At 41.6% G+C, this 21,937-nt stretch overlaps 1 protein-coding gene across 4 annotated transcripts in view; it reads left to right on the top strand.

Moving 5' to 3' along the window:
• Positions 1 to 21,937, top strand: part of LDLRAD3 (low density lipoprotein receptor class A domain containing 3) — a 117,215-nt gene that overhangs the window by 53,037 nt on the left and 42,241 nt on the right. For 3 of the 4 annotated variants that reach the window (XM_051804147.1, XM_051804145.1, XM_051804144.1), the window contains exons 3-4: positions 49 to 174; positions 3,068 to 3,202. In XM_051804147.1, coding sequence (XP_051660107.1) covers positions 49 to 174; positions 3,068 to 3,202 — 261 coding nt within the window. The remainder of the gene's footprint in view (positions 1 to 48; positions 175 to 3,067; positions 3,203 to 21,937) is intronic. The other variant, XM_051804146.1, reaches the window with a different exon arrangement.

Raw genomic sequence — 21,937 nt, 5'->3', positions numbered from 1 at the left:
AATTGTTACCCTCACCTCTGCCCACTTCTGTCTCTTATCTTCTCCCAGCGAAAGCCAAATCCAAATGCGGCGCCACATTCTTCCCCTGTGCCAGTGGGATCCACTGCATCATTGGCCGCTTCCGCTGCAACGGCTTCGAGGACTGTCCCGACGGCAGCGATGAGGAGAACTGCAGTAAGTGTGGGTCTGTGTGTGAGTGAGGGCACTGCTGCTTCTTTCGACTAATTAACACCACTTAGAATTCAGTAGCCTTTAGTTTCTGAGTCAAATATTCTCCCTGTCGTTTACAACCCACATAATTCTTGTATTTTCACTTTATATCAGGCCGTTTTTGGTTTTTTTTTTTTTTAAGGTCCAGCTCACTCTTGCTTTGCATACAATGCCTGTATGATACTTCAAGCCTCTTTGTGACTTTGAAATGAATTTGTGACTTTTGAATGAGTTTTAAGCTTCATGTTTGCTTTGAACATGTTCCCTGTACTCAAATGTAACTCAAATTGGGCAAACATTAAGTATCACTTTGAATTGTTCCATTTTTATTTGCCTGTTTCTTGTCACTGAAGAATATGATGTATTTGTTAATCAGTACGTTTAGGTGTCTCTGTTTATACATGTTCTCAAACAACAAAAAAGCAAATAATGGCATATTTTGAGAAACAGGTTCTTGAAAGAAGGAGGTTTTTGGAGGTAGGCATACCTGCCAATGTGCTAACTTCACAGAATATTCTGAGTTGAAAGGGACTCACAAAGATCATCAAGTCCAGCTCTTATGTGAATGGCCCATATGGGGATTGAACCCACAACCTTGGTGTTATTAACACCATGCTCCAACCAGCTAAGCTAATCTCAGACTGAGCTGCTGTTCAGCAACTTGCAGGGAAGTTGCAGCACAGAGTTCATCTGAAGTACTGCTTGACTTGGGCTAAACTCTGTGCATGTGGCTGTGTAGATCCTTTTGTGTCTGTAAGTCTAGCAGGGATATATCACAGCAGTAAGGAAAAGTTATGTTCAAGCCAGCAGCTCTGTTGTTATTATCAAGAGCTGGTAAAAGCATGGGTCTCTAGGTAAAAGCTTGCAGGAAAATACTTGCTCGCTATCTTGTTGGAGCTTGCTGAGTATTTCTTTTTAATAACATTTAAAGGTCAGGAGGAGGACAACAGACACCAGCTTTCAAAGATAACAAAAGGGGCGATCTTTACAGTAATCTATCACTGTTTGCTTCTTGCCTTTCTTGTTCATGTGCTTTCCCCCACAGCATGAATATCTCTTAAGGTGCCATCTGTTGTTGGCTTAGAGAGTCTGGTTTGAGCCCTGGGAAGACTGTGGCAGTGATATAGCACTTCTGCAGAGCAAGTGAAGCTAGAGGAAGATTGAAGGCTCAGGAAATTCCTCTGGGTTATGCTTAAACAAATGGACTAGAAAAAAGTTTTGACAAAAGTGCTTTGAGTACCCTTGAGGTGGTGGACTGACAAGCAGCAGGTCTCAGCTGGAGGTGCACAAGCTCCTGAAGTTTGTTATGAATGAAACAATCTCCCGTGAGCTTGTAGTGTGTAGCTCCAACGCTGCCGATCTCCCCGTTTCTTATGCCATTTAAGCACACTCTTGGTATTTTCTAGCATGTCTGAATGTCAGTCACTGCTTATGAAGAGGAACAACAATGTAGGCCCTAAGGTGACCTCGAAAATCAATGGGGTGCAAGTGTGCAGCAGTTTTAAAGCAAAGGAGCTTTAGCACATTCACGATAAACATACTTTTGGGAAGCTGGAGAAATTGGGAGTGTTTGTTACATATACTGCAGGTTATATGTAGAGAAGACTTTAAAGTTTTATATTTTTTTAAAGACTCTTTAAATCCAGCTCTTACTTTAAAGAATAAAAAATAGGAAACCAGTTAGTATTTGGAAACTGAAATACCCTTTGTTATTGTGGCAGAGAAGCAGTTTGAAGCAGACAGGGTGTCTAAACAGCTTTTTTAAGGTTTTCAATTGGAAAGTTGCATTCAGTTTGTCACCTCATTACCAAAAACTGTTGGGAGTCAGAGAAGAGTGCCAACAATGATTAAGGGAGAGAGGTTGGTTTATGAATAGATATTAAAAATGGCTAAGTTATGCATATCTTGACTAAGCAATGACTGTGCTGGAGATTAAGGCTATATATGATTTATATGAAGGGTGCAAACGCTGTTCAAGGAGGGAACGTGTAGTTATATGTGCTGGGCTATAGCTAAGAGTAGAGGGTTGAAATGAGAAAAGAGAAATATGTATCAAGAAAACCTCCTTGACAGTGAGATGCATTGAAGCTGTGATGTAATCTGCTAGAAGTGTTGAAAACTGCACTGCTTGAAGCTTTAGATGAAAATAGGTGTAGCATCTTAGAGCATCTTACTGCTTGGGTTTGGCATGGGTGAGAAGACTGCTCTACCTAAATGAGTCTGCTTAAATACTATTCTGATTTTGCTCTCTGTGCAACAGTGGGTCTTATGTGAAAGGATTTTCTGGGTGCTACTGTAATGTGCATATTACCCTTAAAAAGGAGTTGAAATTCAAACAAGGAGAAGTTGAGAGATCTCAGCAGTGCCATTGTATCAATTCAAAATAGCGAGGAGAATGGGGAAGGAGGAAAAAAACAGAAGCAAGGTAAATAAACCACTGCCTGGCAGTTCTCAGCCAGGATCATTGTCTGATAATAAGAAAATTAAACTAAACTGAGTTTGTTGAAGAAGGAATCAACAGGAGGTGTTTATGGTAGGCAGTTCAAGTCCATATGTCTTCAGTGTGAGCAAATGTGGAAGAGTGATCATGATCGGGGCTCTCATGAAAATGAACAGAAGGCTTATCACAACTGTGGTTGGAGTAAATCTCTGCTAATTGTAATGAATCTTGCACGAATTAGAAGTTTCAGCTTTCCCTGTTTAGAGGGAAGGTTGTTTGATTGCCAAGTTACTCTCACATATTCAGCAGATTGACCAGCTGTTGAGTTGTGACCTGTTGTCATTGATTGCTTGTGGGCTATTTAACTGCCTGGGTAAGAGAATTTCTAATGAAAGATCTCACTTTCTCTTTTTGCAGCAGCAAATCCCTTGCTTTGCTCTACTGCCCGATTCCACTGTAAAAATGGTCTTTGCATTGATAAAAGCTTCGTGTGTGACAGTCAAAATAACTGCCAAGACAACAGTGATGAAGAAAGCTGCGAAAGCCCTCAAGGTAGGCACAGAGTTTTTATTCTATTCTGCAATGGTATTCCAACTCAAATTAATGCGGAACAGGCTCAGCAGAAAATACGATTCTGTTGGCTTGCTCTGAGTTGGCTGGAGCTGCGGTTTCCTCATTCTGCAAATAATGAAGTGTGTAGAGTGTGTGTGTGTGTGCATGCATACATTTCATTTCCAGTGCTCAGAAGACTGGTATCTTTTTCAGATTAGTAAAAACACATTTTTGCAGGAAGTGCTTGTAATCTGTGATCCAGTGCTCACTGAAGTTGCTGGGAATCCATTTAGTAACTTCTGCGGGATGGATTGGACCCAGGAGGATTGATAGTAAAAGTACAGTTGAAAGTGAATCTGTCTATTTACCAGATGAGTAAATCTTGTGTAGTCTTAAAACTTTAGATCCTCACTGCTCAGTTACTTTTTGGAAGGCATGTTTCACTGCAGGACAAGTCTTCAGTGAAAGCATTTATTCCTACCCTTCCTTGTTTCTGTATTTAGAGTAAAGGATGAAGGCGGAAGAAAATTTTTGTTTGAAACTTGTTTTGTATTGAATCTTGTGAGAATCTCAAAACACAGTCTTTGATTTATTTTTTTTTCTTTTTTGACCTATGCTAAAGTCTATATCTAGTGCTGGATATCATCAGGGGAGGTGTGATATGCTTCTGCCTAAAGAAAGCAGAGCATGTGAAGAGGAGATAGAGCAGGGTATGAAGGAAGAAGTAATGAGAGAAATTGAAAGAGAATGACTTTAATATATAGCTGCACTGATCATTTAGTCTTTTGTGGAAAAGAAAACAATCCTGAGCTTAACATGGTGATAAATATTCTTGACAACTCACAGAGGAAGAGGGAAGACATGCAACAGCAATGCCAACAAAACAAGGTTTATAGCAATGGTGTGTGACAATCTTTTCTGTGTCATTCCTCCGCCTAACCTGTGAGCTCTTTCCTGTGGCTCCACATGGAAGGGCTGAAGGGGTCATCCTGGTAAGGCATCTGTGTGCTGAGCTACATCACAGCCTGGGAACTGGCCTTGGATCAGAGCCTCAGAGAGGGGGTCTGGCCTGCCCCTACTCTCTGTCTGTAGGGAGGAGGAAAGGGCTGATGAGGGACTAGCACGTGCCGAGGGACAAATTGTTCTTCACTACAGGTCTAAGGCAGCATAATAAGATTAATGTGGGTGGTAAGATTTTTGTGTTGGGTTTCTTTTTCTTTCTTTCTTTTTTAGCTTCTGAAGCTTAAAGCAGCAGTGCTGTTTTCCAAGATTGGGATGACTGCTTCCTTTGCAGATTAATTGGCTGGATTGTCTCCAGGTTATTTGTTGTCATGACAATCTGCTTTTGAAAGTGACTGTGAGGCACAGGAGAAGAAGAGAGCTGTATTTCATGAAGTACTTACTCTTGTCTCTATATTTGGTCCTCCTGGAAATGTCAGAATAGAAAGAGGGTTAAGCAGAGTAATTCTGATTATATATGAAAGAGACCCAAACAAGGAAGAAAGAACTCTTTCTTATTAAGACAAGAGCATCCATGGATTGGGGGCTCTTTTATTTAAAGAAAAAAAGAAGTCTGAGTATGAGGTTGGGAATGAGGAGTTCCCAAAGTGTAATGCTGGTTGTGGGATGTGATTGGTTTTGCCCTTTGGCAGCTCAGAGCCTCCCTGAATTGCAGTTTCACCATCTGGAAGTGGATGATGCTTGCATACCTGTCTTTCAAAGCAATGATTAAACAGTGTTCAACTGTTCAACTTCCCATCCCAATTTAAATGACAGTTCCTTCTGGAGTTTTCAGCTATGGGTATGTCTGTCCTGGCTTCCAAACACACCAACTACTTTGTGTTAATTGGGAGTTAGAGGCTACTGTGGACAGTCTTTAATTTCTCACAATTCTTTCTAGAGCAGATCTAATTACTGTAATTACAGTGTTAACATAGTACCCAAGAATCCTGGTCATTAAGTAGAACTCAAGTGCTCTGGGTACTTGGGGACAGAGCAAAGCAAATCTATAATGTGTTATAAAATGAAGATAGAGGGTTTTCTTCCCACTGGCTATGTTATCACGTCAAATGTGGTAGCTTTATCAGTGTAATTGAGTGTAGTCTGACATGTGAGACTGCCCTTGTGTGCTATTTTTCTATCTATAAATGTGTTGATTTAGAAGTCACTAAGCTTCTGAACCACTGTATGATACTGTCATTATCACCATTTAACAGATGGGGAAAAGAGGGCATAGATCAGCTAAACAAAATGCTCCCGGAGTGCCATCCTGGCTGGTAGGAGCAGAGCTTCATCCATGCTTGTCTGCTTCAGGGGCACGTCATTAAACTTAATCAATGTTTGCAAACTGGTTTGAGATACTGTGATAACATGGGAAATAGAAGTGTTAATTATTAATTGATGCTTTGCTCTCCTTCTGCTCTTGGGTATACTGACAAGCTTTTTAAATTACCACCTCTTCCTACTCTTCCATGAACTTCAAAGGTGTCCTTTATCCTGCTGTCATTACTGGAAAGCTCCAGTAGCATATCAGTTTGGTTTGTGTCAGATACTCCTCCATGCATAAAGATCCTTTCAATCAAGAAGGGTCACTCTGCGGGCTAGGAAAACAGGAATGTGACCTCCTATTGAAAAACATACTGACCCGGCTTTGACATGGAACACTTAAAAACGTGCCATTCTTGGTGAATAATAGCTTTACTAGCATGCTGCAGTTTGGGATGAGCATGAAGAACTGCATTTATAAGCATTAATTTCAGTCATAAGTGCTAGCAGACTCATTTGAGAGGAGGGAGACAGAGTCCCCAAGATTTAGTTGTGAAAATGAGAGGAAGATCAAATTTTGCAGGATGTGTTCCTGCCCTCCTTTCTCCTTACCGCTTGTGACTGAGTGTTGCATGTCTTACAAAGGTTTGTATGTCATGGAGAAAGTGCCAGATTAAACAGTGACAATTTAGCAGCAAGTCAAAGAATTCTGCTCTTAATTCCTGACAGAAATTATTTGTAGCTCTTGTCACTGCCATGATAAACTTCAGGGCTGTTCCTTTAATCCTACCCCAGCTAAACTTTGGTCATCTCAGTTTTCCAGCATTGAAGTAGTATGGCCAAATACTTCCCTTTGTCTGGAATGTGGTGTATTCATCAAAGCATGTGCTTGAGTTTTTGGGATTGGATGGAGGATATAATTGCTTGGATTATCCATGAGTCGAATATATGAATTACTCTTTCTAGGGCGTTATTCCAGTTTTAACACCAGCAGTGACTGGAAATTTCTGCTCCTGGTCTGTACTTAATGGATCTTAATTCAGTAAAGTTCCTCTCCCGAGGACCCCTGGTGGTCTAGTGGTTAGGATGTGGCGTTCTCATGGCCGTGACCCAGGTTCGATTCCCGGTCAGGGAACTCCTCCGGGCGGATGGAGCTCGTCAGCCCTGTAAGGCCATCCATCTAAGAGAAGGTCACTCTAAACAAATCTACATCCTGAGGACCTCGCTGCCACCGTCCAAGCTCGCTCGGCCCCGGCAGATGAACCTCAGGATTAAAGGGTGGGCTCAGTTCAGCACACACTGTGTCTCACCTAAAAAATCCACTGCGCAGGCTCAAAGGGTAATGACCTTTCCCAAATCTTTGCTCGCGAAGACTGGCCATGATGATGATGAAAGTTCCTCTCCCCCACACACTTCTTTCTCTTACCACTCTAAGATCTTTCCATATGCCTCGAATTAGCGGACAGTGCTAATCATTCATAGCATCTGCTCTGGGTGTACTCCGCGGGCCTGCTTGTTGTTGGGGGGATTTCCTGTTCTGTGACAGGCATCCACTCAATTGGAAAGGAATTTCTCCTTCTTAATATTTTCCAACAACTGTGTAAATTTGTTCAACTCTAGGACTGTATTTAATTTATTCTCTCAGTTGTGGAGTTTTATCTAAATGTGTCCTCATAGTGCTTCTTTCATTAGTTTCTCCTCCATTTTGTACTTAGAATTTAGAAGGCTTTAACACCAACAAAAGCGCACTGGATATTTTGATTCAAACTTGTTTTCCTTTTGTGGCCCTTCTTTTCTTTCCGTCTAAGTTTGCTTAATACCTTCACTAGCTTTAACCCTGTTGCCTAGGAAAGGGAGTTTTATTGCTGCTAGTCTGTATTCACTCTGACAGCTGCTGGAGAGAGAGGCTCTTGACTTCAGTAGTGTTTCTGAAATTCTAGCTCTGCAGTTGTTTGTAAACAGTACTGTTGCAGTCAGGTTATAAACTAAATGCTTTAGAAGTGTTCAGAAGTTAATTCTTGCCATATGTTTCTACAGTGTATTTGATAAGGTCCACTGTTGCACATGTGGGTACCTCCTTCTTTTATTTTTTGCATATCTTTTCATTGAATTTGCATTAGGATTTTGGTATACCCCAGTATTCTAAAACAGGTTTAGAAGCATACAGAGTTTAAAAGTCTCTGCCCTTTTCTCTGTAGTATATATAAATTGCTGGTATAAAAATTGTCAGCATATGAAAAAAAAATTCTGACCCTGTGTCAAATAAGTGGAAAACCCTTCAAAATGTTAACTTACTAAAATTAATTTTTAGGTGATAATATTAATTCCGTAATGGTAATTTCTGTGGATTAAGGTATAGAAAAAGTTGGAAGCATACTGACTGTAGAGGTAAGCACTATGGCCATTGCTACCGTTTGCATGATGGTGTTGCAATGCATATTGGATTTTAGAATGGACAGCCAAGTGGAACAGACGTACTCTAAATTTCAGTGAAATACCACAAAACCTAAATTTTGAAACAAAAATAGCTCCCAGAACATCTGACTCCATAATGATCTTCTGACTAGCCCTTTGGACGTGGTAAATTAAAATTCTGAAATTCCCAAATGCTGTGGTATCACTTAAACATCCCAAAGCTTTGTAGTGTGATCCTGGCAGCGTACGTTTCCTTTTATTGAGTCTCTCTTTGGCTCATTATTGACTCAGCTTGTACACTGAAGCTTGACTCATAATTATTGTGCATAATCTTAGCCCAGATTCAGCCTGCAGCAGGAATTTAATACTCGGAGGCAGACTGGATAGAAGCAGAAACTTAAGGATGCAAATAGAATGTCACTGAATGTTTTGTTAACTGAAGGTTTTGCCTGAGCATATTTAGCTCTCTAATATCCCATTTTTATAACACTAGCTAGATGGAAATGTTTTTGTCTGCGGTAAATTCTTTCATTCCTGTGTTCCTCTAGTCCCTGAATCCAGGCTTCCTCTTCTTTCCTTTTTTCTCTCCTCATAAGATTATTTATTTGAGAGAGTACTTGTCAAGAAAAAAATGGATCCGTCTGCATGGAGACTAATAGGCAAGGTGAGCTACAGGAGGCAGATGTTTGTGTTGTTGGTACTGGTAATTCAAGTGACTGGTAAGTCAACCTGTGCATTGATTTCGACAGCACGTGGACTCTGCTGTCTGTGCTGCCCCCCCAGGCCAGTCCATCGTTTGTGAAATGGATTGTTCATCACTGGATAGGAACAGCAGATGATAACCCAGGCATTATTGGACACGGGCCCAGACTCATTCAGAAGCATGGTAAGTTCTGAGTGAGACTGAGAGAGGAACTCTTACTTCACTCTGCATGGAGGCTTTGGAATTAAAGCAGTTTAAAATAGATATCAGGGAATATCAGGGAGAGTTCCAGCCAGCTGGTACAAGTGGATTTGAGTTGTGACATCTCTCAGCTCCCCGAGCTTGTGAATATGACAAGGTTTTGTTGCAGAACAGGCATATATACCTGAGGAATAGTCTTCTTTTAGACCAGCATGTTGCTCCTGCAGACACTTTGGCAGAATAATAAAAGACATGCTGCCAAAATGTTACGCTACCCCTGTTTGGAGAGCAGCTGTTCTATTTAGAACAGTATAATGTGGCAATAGACAAGCAATGACTTCAGGTCTTCAGTGGACAACAAACTTACTTAAAAGGGTATTTGTAGATCTGGGAGGTGTCCATACTCTTCACCTGATCTCCTACTCAGCCCACCTTTGATGGTTTGAAGCTCCAAATTACCAGCAGGTGATGACTTGGCTACTGTAAAAATCAATTTTAAGACCTACGTCAAATCTTAGATGAGGTATTGCCACTGGGAGTCGCTATGTTTGCCAACAGCTTTATCAGGGATAAAAAGGAAGAAAAATAGGATCTAGCAACAATTGCCTTGACCTGAAAGCAGTTCTTTGGAGATAGTAAGGACGGGGCACTTAATGTCTTGCCTGCACCTTCTGTTAAGCCTGTTCTGTACACAGACATACTTCAGGATGCTGATGGTAGCCTTCCCTCAAGGCACAACTCACTCTCATGATGGAAGTGCTGGTCTGACTGCAGCACCTCATTGGATTCTTACTGTAATACCATGATTTTTAAATTTTGTTGTTGTTGCTGGGAATGAAATTGCAATTCTCAGGCTAATTACAAAAACAGTAGGTGCAGGGAGTAACTATGTATCAGGTACTTTTCTTTCAGCCAGTGGCTGATCAGAAGAGCTGGGAATTGAGCCTGTAAAGGCATGGCATTTTCTCACCTGTGCAGAGATGAAATATGAGCTCTTAGCAATTGTGTCCAGATATTTTTACCTTCACTTTGTGACATTTATGCCTAATTAACAGTTCCAGAAAGGGGTGATGACTTGAATATCCAGTTTCATTGCCTGTGCTTCAAAACTTCAAAAACAGGTGATAAAATGTCATGCTAGAGGAAGACAAGTATAAGATAAAGGACATTCTTTTTTCCCATTGATCTTGAGGCTCATTAAGTTATCTCTTGAGTTGTCATTAGTGAAAATCAGTTACTTTCAGATACATATTCCAAAAGTTTATGTTGCCATGTAGGTGTTTGAAGTACACTGTATGTATTGGCATGTCAGACACATCCTGGCTGCTGAATTGCATTAACTTTTCATGGATGTCAGTGTGATTTAATTGTGCAGAAGGCTTCTGTTGCTGGACTGTAGGTGTCAGCCCTCAGTCTCTCTGGTGTCAATGGAGAGAATCCAAATAAAAGACCCAGATGTTAATCTTTGACTTGCTGTAAAACAAAATCAGCTCCAGGTAAGGTGACCAAGTGCATTTTCTACAGTTATTGTAGAAAATTATTATAGCATTTAAAATGAAACTTTAACTTCTGTTAGTATAGTTTTAGTACTGAGACAACCTTTTTTTTGTTGGAAAATGGTAGTTGTCATAACAAACACGTCAGGGAAGAGCCATATTATTTCCTTCATTAAGTACTGAAGAGCCGCTCTTGCTAGCAGAGTGGGAGTTAGCTTGGCTGTCTCTTCTGTTGGGAGTTCTAGCCCTCATTTATCAGACTAGCCTGCTGCAACCTGTAATTCTACTTTCAAGCCCGGCTGGAAGCTGGTCTGTATGACTCTCCCACCAGGTCTGGCCCCATCAACCCTGCAGTTTCAGTCAAATGGCAAACCTTGTTGTTTAGCCTGATTATTGACATTAATCTTAGGTAAGTGATACTGCTTTAGCCTAGATCTAACTTTGAGACCTGTGTGCATTAACTGGAGCAGCAAAAAGTCTGAGGTTAATTTATGCTTCAGTGCCTTTGCAAATCTTGGTCTGACATTGTTGTGTCAGTAACCCCTAGTTAGAAATGATTTCCCAAGATGGACTATTGAGGAAGGTGGCTGCGTTCACCAGCTTGCACTGGGACTTGGGCAGAGAGCACCAATGTCCCTTTCTTTCTCTTTAGGAGTCAGTCTGGGTCTTTTGTGCAGCAGTGGAATTTACTAGAAGACCAGTTTTGCTGCTCAGACCCATGTGCATGGGAAAAACAGATCCCAGCAACGCATGTGTCAGACTTTGGGGTAGGTTTTTTATTTGTTTTCTGGTGGTTTTTTGCTCCTGCAGCTGCCAACAGTAGAGTTGGAAGATGTGGCTCCTAAAATGTCAGGCTGCAACTGTCCCCAGCCAAAACTAGTTTTGCACATGGTTAAAATCTGTATCTTTTCACAACTTCAGTTATATCTGGGAATAATTTGTTATATGTGAGCTCTGTCAAAGGTTGTATGAGTGTTCTTACCCAAATGTAAAGCCATGAGCAAAGCCAGCGTCACTAGGTGTAAAAGTGTCTTTGTTCAGATGTAGCAGTGACTGACCTAAAGCGGCATGTTTTCAGTGTAGACAGTCCCCTAGAGCAGGGCTTCTGAGCTCACCTGAAAAGTTTTACTGACATTTGCTCAACGAGAATAAATGCAGCAACTCCAGGTCAGCCAGATGTCCCTGTGGCTAGAATCTGTGCTGGTGCGATGCACTTGGTTTGTAGGAAGGAGAGCAGCTAGAAATGCAGAATTGCCTTCAGAAACGTAGGTGATTCCAGGAGTACAGGACCTCAATAGGCCTCAGCAGTTTGTGTCTGTTATTTTGAGAAATCCTTGCTTAGAGTAATTCTGGTTTTATTTCACTGTGCTAGCATAGCTACAATTTCACTCTGTCTTACGGAAAATAGGATTCTATATCATCCCATAGGACAAATAAGGGTATGGAAAACTGAATTGTGGGGGATACCTCACAACTGAGGTGGTATTAATATAAAGTGTATCTACCAGACCTTACTATATCTTCCTGCCCACTCCTTCCAAATGCTGGTCCCAGCCAGGTCAACTTTCTGCAGCTGAAGCTAAAGGTATTTGTTTATTGTAGATCGCACTTATGTTGGTATACCATATATGTGCTGTATTCACTGTGGAGCATAAATTACTTCAGGGTGATTTTTAAAACCCAAGCAAGTTGCCAGCCAAAGTTCCAGAGAATGGTATTTCACAGTGCCTAATCTAAAACTAGCAAATGAAACTTGATAAGAAAGTGGGTTATTACAAAAAAGAAAGTTTCTTGCCAGGCTTTAGATTAAGCCGAGATTCATCCTCAGCCAAGCATTTCAGTACCTGTAGATGTGTGAAGGATGAGGCTGTTGAATTCTAGCTTTTCCTTCTTTGCTGCTCTTGCATGAAAACTCGTGTCCCAGAGTCTGATCAGACTTTCTGGAAAAGATGGGTACTGCAGTGGATTTTCTTCTGCCTGCTGAAAATTGTGAAGTGAGGAGAGACATCACACCCGTCTTTAGTCTGTGTGCTGTTCCCTGAGCTTGCCAAAGTAACTTATGCTCCCATCTCACATTACCAGATTTTTGGTGCTAATTTGCTGTAAAGGATTATGTTAAAAATCCATATTTATGAGGGATGCTAAAAACATAAAGCAATTATGTGGTTTTCAATTACATAAACATCAACATGCAATGGGAATTAAAAGATGAATAATTAATTTTATGTTTATTTGTAATATAGAGTCTATGCAAACAGTAAAACCCGGAAAACAAGCAGGGGGAGGAGTGTGGAGGGTGTGGTGCCATAAAGTGCATTTAGCATCTCTATTCCATTTCAGTTCAGATCTCCAGGTGGGTCTGGGCTGTTAAGGGAGGTCACAACCTGCTGAGTGGGAAGCATTGGGTGCAGAAGTCCTGTTTGTACCTATGCCCTACTGGGTAAGTACTGTTTCCACTAACATGGCTGAAGGTGGGGACGGGGACACTGGGAGTGCCCACTGACAGGCCCTGAGCACAGAGGTGGAGCTGCCTGATGCTCACGGCCACTGGCCTAGTAAATGACCTTGGGCATTTTGGGTTGTATGCCTGATCTCTATTTTACATATGAAAAATACCAAACTTTTAACTTTTGAAAGCTTTATGTAAGATTATAAAGTCATTTGAAGAAAATAAATGTAATGAATCATTTCTGAATATTATCTGTCACCTGAAGTGAACCAGCTAGTCACTGTGGGATCAGGTCATTGGTGCTGAATTACATCCTCTGAAGTTTCAAAGAAGCAGCTTTCAAGGCTTCATTTATTTTAAGTGTTATTGCACTACAGTAAATGCAGAGATTACCAACTAGTTCTTAAGTGGAAGTAATTTTGAGGATCTGGTGTTTTTGTTAAGAGGTTAGGAAATGTGTTACGCTGCACTAAAACCTATGGGAATTAAAACCTAACTTGTTCCATTTGTTCAACTGTTTTTTCTTAGATCATCATTTCCCTCTGCCTCCTACATGCTGAATAGCAAGCAAACACCAGCCTTGATTTTGATGGCTGTGGGGAAAATGCTTTTAGACTTTTTGAGGCAGATTTTTCCATGGCAAATGGTGCTCATGATTTACCCTTATAGGAAAAGACTTAGGACTGCCCTTCTGCAGCACAAGTTCTAGAGCTCAGAGGTTTTCTGAACCAAAACTTGAACTGTTGTGTCAGTTCACACTTTGAAGTCCATGGTGGCTGGAGCCTTGCTGACTGTTTTGCAAGGAGGTGACTTGGTCTTGGTTTGACAGGAAGGGAACATTATGTGCAATTAAATGGAAGCTCTGCAAAGTGGTTTGCACTGATACTTGTGAGAACCCATAGTTGTAGGAATATTGTATGGGAAAGAGAGTGTCCTTACAGTAAGTGACTGTCAAATTTAATTTTCTTTTTTCACACTCTAGAATTAAAAAACAAAAAGCATGTGACTTCAGGAAAACAGTGCTGTGAAGGAAGTTATATCCTTGCTTGGTAACTGGATGACTGTGATCAACCAGGAAAAGGTGGATGAGAAGACCATATGTTCCATTCAAAAGTGAACAAATTTCAGGCTGATTTTTTTATCTTGTTTTTACTTACTGTTAAAGCCAAATTTGTCTGACCAGATTGGAACAAGTGTATTGGTGATAGGTTAGATAGGGAGGTTCTTCAGAGATGGGCTCAGACAGCATGGTGACTACATGGCTACAGCATGTATGAGAGGAGGAAAGCAACTGTTGTGATAAAAAATGAGACCCGGTGGCAGTGAGCAGAGCTTGGCATGCAAATAGGGGATGGACATTGTAAGTAGGGGCATAACCCATGCTCCTCTTTTTTTTTTTTTAAATTTTCAATTTCATTTTATGAAAGGGTCACTTGGCCATAGTGTTGTCAATTGCTATTGTGTGGGAGCCAGCTAATATAATTAAGACTGAGATGGTGGTAACTGGCTGTTCATGTGCACACATGATCAGTTTTATGATTAATTATCTGCCAAGGTTTTCATTCCTAAGCCCAAATTCTTGCTTTTTTCATTGATCACACAGCACAAGTGTGATTGAATCACTCAGTGTTTGCAGAAGCTGCTTCTGGTCTCTCCCTTGTTTTCCAGACTACCTTTTCCACCCCTTGATATGTAAATCCCAGAGAGCTGATGATTAGTTGGCAGCCATATGAGATTAAATTCTAGGCATGACTGATAATTGCAAGAAAATATTGAGAGTACCTTCCTGGCCAAGGTGGATGTAATTCAAGACTCTGTATGTGAAGGAGTGCTGGCTGGAGGTGCCTGAGGAAACGTGCAGACGTGATATTGTGAGCCTGCATTTTGGAGAGATGTCACAACAGATGCCTTTGCAAGCTATATGGCCCATCTGAGGTGGAAACCAAGCAACATGGAAAAACACTGTGCAATGAGTTAACCTTCAAATAATGAATTTCCCAGGAAGGTACAGGAATGCTTTTGGTCTGAGTCTTTCTTATCTGTACATCAGAAATATGGTCAATCTTTCCAGAAAGTCTGGTGTAAATACAGAGTAGAGGAAACATACTGAACCTGTTTCTCCTGTTTCTGTGCTCTTTCAATTATCATTTCACCCTCACCATATTCTCTACTTTACCTTGTTGTAAAATCTTTTCAAGTAAAGAAATTTGTACTTCCCCCTCTTTTTTTATTCTTTCCCCTTTTTCTTTTTTTTTTATTTGCCTTCTTTCCCGTAAGCTGCTGGGGGCTTTTCCTCACTTGTTTCTGTTGTTTGTTCTTTCTGGCTTCTTTCTGTCTTCAGTGTTTGTATCATGCTCTTTCTTTATGTGTTGGTTTTTGGCTTTTCTGGAGGTATCAAATAAGAGGAACTGTGCATTAAGCCATACCAAGATTTCACTTTTCTACCTACAGTTAAAACACTACAAAGCTTTATTGCCCTATTCTGGTAAATCTCTGCTACTCAAACATTGTTCTAGTGTCACCCTGGAGGGGTAGAAGATCATCTAGGCTTGAAATACAAAAGAACCTTCAAAACCCATATGCAGGAGAAATCATACATCTCCCTGAGAAGACTGGGTATACATTCCTTTGTGTTCCATCTATGGAGCACATCTCTCCAATACGATTGCCAGACAGAGGCCCTCTACAACAACATTGCCAGCTGTTAGTATTCATAGCAATTGTGTGTTTCTTGATGGTAATTTCAACAGAGATTTAATATAAGTTTAGAGGTGTCTGCAATTCACAATCAGGTGAGAAAAGGAGTCAGTTTCTACTCCGGTTGTGCTAAAGCTGTTAGAGCAGGAATTTCCTTTCTGCCTATTTTACCATACGATTTGTACTGCCTATATTTTATGGCCTTGATTTACAGTGTGTCACGAGTTTCTCTGATGCTGCTAGCAGTTCCCTGCCTGTGGTTTGCTAGGTGGGAGCAGTGTCCTGATGCTTTTGACATAAGGTGCGTGTGTTGGCTGCAGGACTCCCCTTGGACACCGGAACCAAGCCCTTGCAGTCGGAGGTGGGGGGATTGGTCTTGAAAGAAGTTACTGCATTAAACATCTGCTAGAGGAGGAAGTTTCCACAAGAACCGGGTGAATAGTCCATTTCTGGAGTGCAAACTGGGGGCAACCCTTTGCCCAGCCCCCTGCCAAGCACAGCACATAGCAGCAAACACGGCATTGCAGAGGTTGGCGTGCAGAGCAGGAACTGTTGTCCACTCACATGATAAAGGGGAGGAGGGAGAGGAAGCCTTTGCAGCTGGGTTGATTGCAGGCTGCTGACAGCAGTTGTCTGGAAGTATTCCTCGCTGTTGTGAGATCTGTGAGTGGTGCTTTAGAGAAAAATCTCCCCTGTGTCTTAGATGCTTTTCAGCCACAAGTCTTTGTCCATGTGCAACAGGGTGGAGTTCTCTGCTGCGTTCTTTGCTGCAATTTTTGGTTCTGGGAGTTCATTGAAGAGAGGGGAGGGAAAAAAATTAATCAGACTTTTTCAATTCCTTCATTTCCAGGGGCTACAGGACTGCCTCTCCAAAACCACTATATTACTCTTATGGCAGTTGCCTCTGCAATTGTGATTACAACATATTCTGTCTTCTCTTGGTAGTTAGGAGGGGCTTCTTTAGCTTTTTCCTTTTTCTTTCTTTTCTTTGCTATACCCTTTTCTCTTCTACTTTTACTACGCAGTGAAAGAGCCAGGGAAATGAAGAGGGTGCTGTGCACCTCTGCCCTTTTCACAGTGAGAAAGGAATGTGTTTCTCTGAAGTATGCTATGGCTATGGCCCAACAAGAAAGCCAAAAGCTATGAAGTGGATTTTTTTTCCCAAAGCATCTGTTCAGATAGATGCACAAGTAAGGTCGACTTTTAGTAGGTTCTGTGCTCTTAGGCAAATTTGAAAAGATCACTCTTTTTATGTAAAGTCAATGTGTTTTTTTTCAAAGAGGGAAATAATGAAGCACCACAGATAACTTTATGCAAGCAAAACTTCTCCCAGCTGGAAAGAACTCTGACTTTAGAAGATATCACACAGTCTTTATTTATTTTCATTTATTTCCTTGTTAGAGGCTTCAAAGAGGATTTCCATGGCTTGACAATTCAGTTTGCCCTATTGTGCACCACTCTGCCATGTTTTCTTCAGTCTAAGTTTCAAGGCCTCGGGCTGTGAGGATTTAATTACTGTTTCCGGGCGATTATTGTACCTGCAACTCTCACAAAAAGTTTTCCTGTTCTAACTTCACCTCTGCTCTAAAGACAAGTAAAACTCTTCAATGAAGAGTTATAGGTACATAACTCTTCATTATGTATCTATGTACATAATACATAGGTATTATGTAGCCTATGTGGTTTCTGGGCCTCTACACAAACCTGTAATTTATTACAGGTACAGAGTGACTCTAACCTTTACCTTTCCTTTCTCTTTTGCAAGCAGAACAAACTTTCTAGGTCTTTGATTTCTTTTGATAGGGTAGTGAAATTGTCTGAGCTGTTGTGGGTTGTCTCACTTTGAGACAATTTGGAAGGGGCAGGGATGTTGGACATAAGTCTCCTCCCTCAGATTCAATACCCCTGGTTTCTCCAATACTGAGAGAGAGACCAAATATGCCCTGATGTAAGTGAAAAAAATAACTCTTTATCAGGAAGAATGCTAAGAACAATACTGATAAAACTGGGTTAAACCAACTGATGAGGAGAAACTTCCCAAGCCCTGCCCACTGGACCAAATTGAGATAGCAGCCAGCCTTCCCCACCCGGCAAAACACACGTGGCCACAGCACAGAAACCAGATGTCCACCCTTCCACATGGTTCACCTCCCCCATGCACAGAAAAATTTGGCAGGAACAGTTGGAGAGTCAGCACTGGCAGGAAACAACGGATAGCTGGGATTCAGTACCGGCTGGTGCTTGTGGGGTGCTGGAGCGAGGCTGCAGTGCTGGAACAAGCAGTTTGAGCAGGGCTGCGGACCCCCCAGGTGACTGGAAGGACCCACAAGACACACGTTGGATCCAGAGACAAGACTTGGTTGTTGCGATTTCAGTGTTCGTTGGTCAAAGTGGTGGTTGTAGTCCTTTATGGATCATCAACAAGACATGAATTCCTTCAGGGAATGATGAGTTATCACAGCTGAGTTATCTAGAAAAAGAAGGAAAAAGAAACATTACCCCACCTCGAAGGGTTTGCTTCCTTCCTTATCTTGTTTAATACTCAGCCTGTAGCCTGAGGTTGTGGGATGTGCCCACCTTCAGCTCCTGGCCGGGATGGCCACTCTGCACGTTGTTAGCAAAGCACACATCAGCAAAGCACAAAGCTGATTGAGCCATCAGCACCAATAGTCCAGTCTGTTACAACACCTGGGCGGTCACTGCAGGTGGTCGAATGTTTGAATCATTAATCATTAGCAGTTCAGTCTCTTTAAAGAAGGCAAAACACCAAAAAGCCATATTTGGAGAAAAGGTGGATACTAAAATTTTTGTGTAACGTAGGACGTGGGTGAACACCGTAGGACGTGGGTGAACACTGATGCTGAGATTAGAGAACTCTGCCCTACACTGGGCTGCTTCCACTCTCTGTGATGTGTGGTAAAACTGCTGTTTGGCTGATGTGGTACAGTAAATGTGCTCCCAGCTTTTAATGAACACTCCATCCCATCTGCATTTTTTAATGAAGATCTCATGGACCAGTTCTTGCTGAGTCTTGTTAAATAACTCTTGAAAGAAGAGTCTCATTGTCCAGAGGTAGGATCATGTAGCTCTGAGCTTGTCTTTTGGCTCGTTACTTTTCCAGTGATTAGATCAAGCTGCATTCAGACCCATTTTGTCATTAGGAAGTTATTAAACTACTGCTCTCTGGCTTCATCTTCAAACATCAACCTTTTTTTATTGACATTTTGTGTGTGGTTCAACCTGTCCTGATCTCATTCTGTCCTCTGCATTCTATCTGTTGTGAGTTTCCCCCCTGCCACAAGTCTCATGTGTTTGCATAGGTGCTTCATTTCAGAGGAGTACAGGAGGTATGCAGATGTTATGACTTCATTTTTTATTAATTATTATACTGTTTGGGCGTTTTTGATCTCTGGAACTCCAAACAATGATCAAATAAGGATTCTCTTTCATTTTTCTTGGCATTAGTTTCTCTCTCCATGGATGAAAATGACTGAGGTTGATTTTCACATAGTCAGTGACTGGTAAATCATATGAATCCATCCTCAATCCAGCTGGATCGATTACTTGTTTCTGGTTTTGCTGGATCTCAATTTATAAACCATTCTTTTGCCCTTTATAGTTTACCTTAGGTTTCAGGCTGAAAGTGTGTTTTGTGGTCCTGGGTGTAAATGTTTGGGGGTTTCCCCCTTCCTATTTTGCTTGTTCTTTGGGTAAGATCCAATTACTAGTGGTCAGCATGGAGATGCCCTGATGAGCAGGGAGGGGAGGGGGGTCCTGGCGCAGGGAATGGCCTAGGCCCGCTGCAGGAGGGGAGCTATGCCTGGCGTCCAGCTGCTATGCAGCTCTGCTGCACCCTCAGCAAGTGCTCAACAGTATTTGTTTTCTGAGGCGCTTTCAAGCTGCATGAAGATGATTTCAGGCAGCAGCAAAGCATTTTATTTGCCAAGTACTGTGTGAAACATCCAGAAAACAGATCTGGTTAGGAGTCCTTACATGGGAAGGTAGAAGAAGAGGAAGAAGACAGTTGTGCTTTGAAATAGCATCTCTCACAGCTTATTATGTACTTAAATCTCTCTGCTTACTGACTTGTTTCCATTTAATACCTGGATATAATTAATATAGTTTTATAAACATGTATAGAAAAATGGTAATATAACTTGAGGGATCTTGTTCTTCAGAGCATTATGTATACTGCTTTCTCTGGCAGTTCCTTCTGCAGAGATGTTTATATGCAGCTTCAAAGTACTTACCTTGCTTAAGAACATTGTTAAGTATCTTAATTAGCTTAGAAAGTGTTCTGGGCTCTTTTGTGCTTAATTATATTTTAAAGATATTTTCTGTGGTGAGGCTTCAAAGTGACATTTCTAGAATTCTTTTGACTGTACAAGTGGGCTGTTATATTCTCCAGAACTATGCAAGCTACTGTTCATATTTTTTTGTTTTCAGAACATCCCATCAGATGAGAGGAGGTTTTTGCATACTGCCACATGACCAAGCCTATTATAGGAAGAGGGAGGGAGAAGGCTTGAGGGAAGATGTATCTTCTGTACTGATGTGGAACATCTTGCTGTGCTGCATATGTCCCCATTGTACATGGCCATAAGAGAAAACATAACCTGCCCAGATGCTGGGCACAGGGAATATAAGCCCCATCCAGAGCCAGGATCCCAGCCAGGGATGCTGTGCAGGCCCCATTCAGTCCTCAGTTCTCTGCACCACTTTGTTTTATTTCTATGCAGCTGGCATGTTCCTCTTCATTAAAATCCATTGCTGGAAGAATCTGCTGGAGTGTCACACAGAAACTTCTACATCTATAAGTGTGTAGACATCAGAAGCTGTCTGAGGGAGTTCAGCAATGTAGAAAGGGGGATCTCTTTGGCCACAGTAGTGAAGTCCATAAGAGTCCCCCTTTTTATTTCTTCCACTCCACCAGTATCTCTTAAAACTTCCAGTTGTTGCTGCTGCTTGTTAAAAGGTGTTTTCATTCTATCATTTGTTGCTCCAGCTCACATTAATTGTCTGGTAGTGCTGCACCAGTCCTGTCTCACTTCTGGTGAAAAACCTTTCCTTTACCCTTCGAGCAGAGGGCCTGGACGTGCAGGCAGTTGTTCAGGGGTCTTCATTTGCTGAGACAGGGGTGCTCTGCTGAAATGTGGGAGTACATTAGCTATTGTACAACATGAAAAGGAAAGGTTTTTGCTTGCAGTGGTTATTCTGAAGGCTTTTCTCTCTCTGGCGAAAGTGCTGTGCTGTCCCCACACCAGCTTATTTGGCAGTTTCTGGTCAATCTGAAAGGGATGCAGCCTGTTAAACAGTGTCTCTTAGTGGCATGAGAAGTTCATTTTTTTGCTGGACCCTGTGAGCTTGACAGTTTGGCGTCACCCTTCCCCTGGTCAGTTTTCCCACCTCTGGTGGTAAATAGTGTGTGGTAAAACTGCTGTTTGGCTGATGTGGTTTTAGTTCTGTGGCGGAGAAGTGGTAGTGGGAAAAGTGGAAAAGAAGTATATGTGGGTGATGAGATCCTTTACCACTGTGCAGTCTAAGAAAGGAGAGGAAGAGGTCTGTTCTATGACAATAAAGTGTGAACAGGAATGTCTGCAATCTTCAAGGGAATGCATTTTTAGAAGAGTGTCAACCTGTCTTTTCCCTCTTGATTTCATGTTGCACCTTAGCCATATGTTCTGTCAGCCCTGGAGAAAGCTGCTGCTTTTTCTTGTTTCACTTGCTTAGCTAAGGTTGTGAGCGTTCATTCCTTGCAAGGACAAAACTCCTGTCGTCATTTAAAAGCATTTACTGTTAAGAATTATGATACCACCTCTGCTCTGCCCAAGTGGGCTTTAAATGAAGCACGGGTTTGGTTCACTGAGGGAGAACTGTCACTGCAGCAGGAGACCTTGGTGTTAATGTAGCGCTTGCTCCTACGCGACAGAGTGAATTTCCTGCTCTGCAGACTCACTATCATTTCATACAACCTACCACTGCATCTTGTGCTGTGTTGCTTAAAATATACATTCTTAAAATGCTTCATACAGGCTTCCAAAGTTCAGGTTGTTCAGTCTGTCTTCTGTTTGGTACATCCTACTTTCAGTTTTTCCTTGCAAACTAGCAAGAACTTAATTCAGTACAATGACTTTCTCAGGAAAGTCCAGAAGGCAAAATGGGAGTCCTAAGAGCTTGCACAGAGAAACTGCTTTACTCTCTGTGAATGCTTAGTGCTGTGGGATTGGCACTTCTTCTGTTTCCAGAGGAACTGCATTGAGGACAATAGGGCACAGACTAAGATAAATTGCAGTCTGAGTGCTGTGAAAAATGCCAACAAACTGCAAATCAAATATCGACATTTAAAATACAGGACTGTATTTCAGTGAGGACCTTGTGATTTCATATTAGATAAAGCCTTGAATATTGTGAATCTTCTAGCATGGTGGTGTGGCAGTGTTCCTGTTAAAAGTGAGCACTTGGCTGCATTCATATTTCTGCTGTTGGCAGTAGCATTGTTCTTCCCCTTC

The sequence above is a fragment of the Manacus candei genome, unplaced genomic scaffold (assembly GCF_025592945.1).
Source record: "Manacus candei isolate 608988 ecotype Guabito, Panama unplaced genomic scaffold, ASM2559294v1 h1tg000060l, whole genome shotgun sequence".
NCBI lineage: Eukaryota > Metazoa > Chordata > Aves > Passeriformes > Pipridae > Manacus > Manacus candei.
This window is presented reverse-complemented; position numbering and strand designations above follow the sequence as displayed.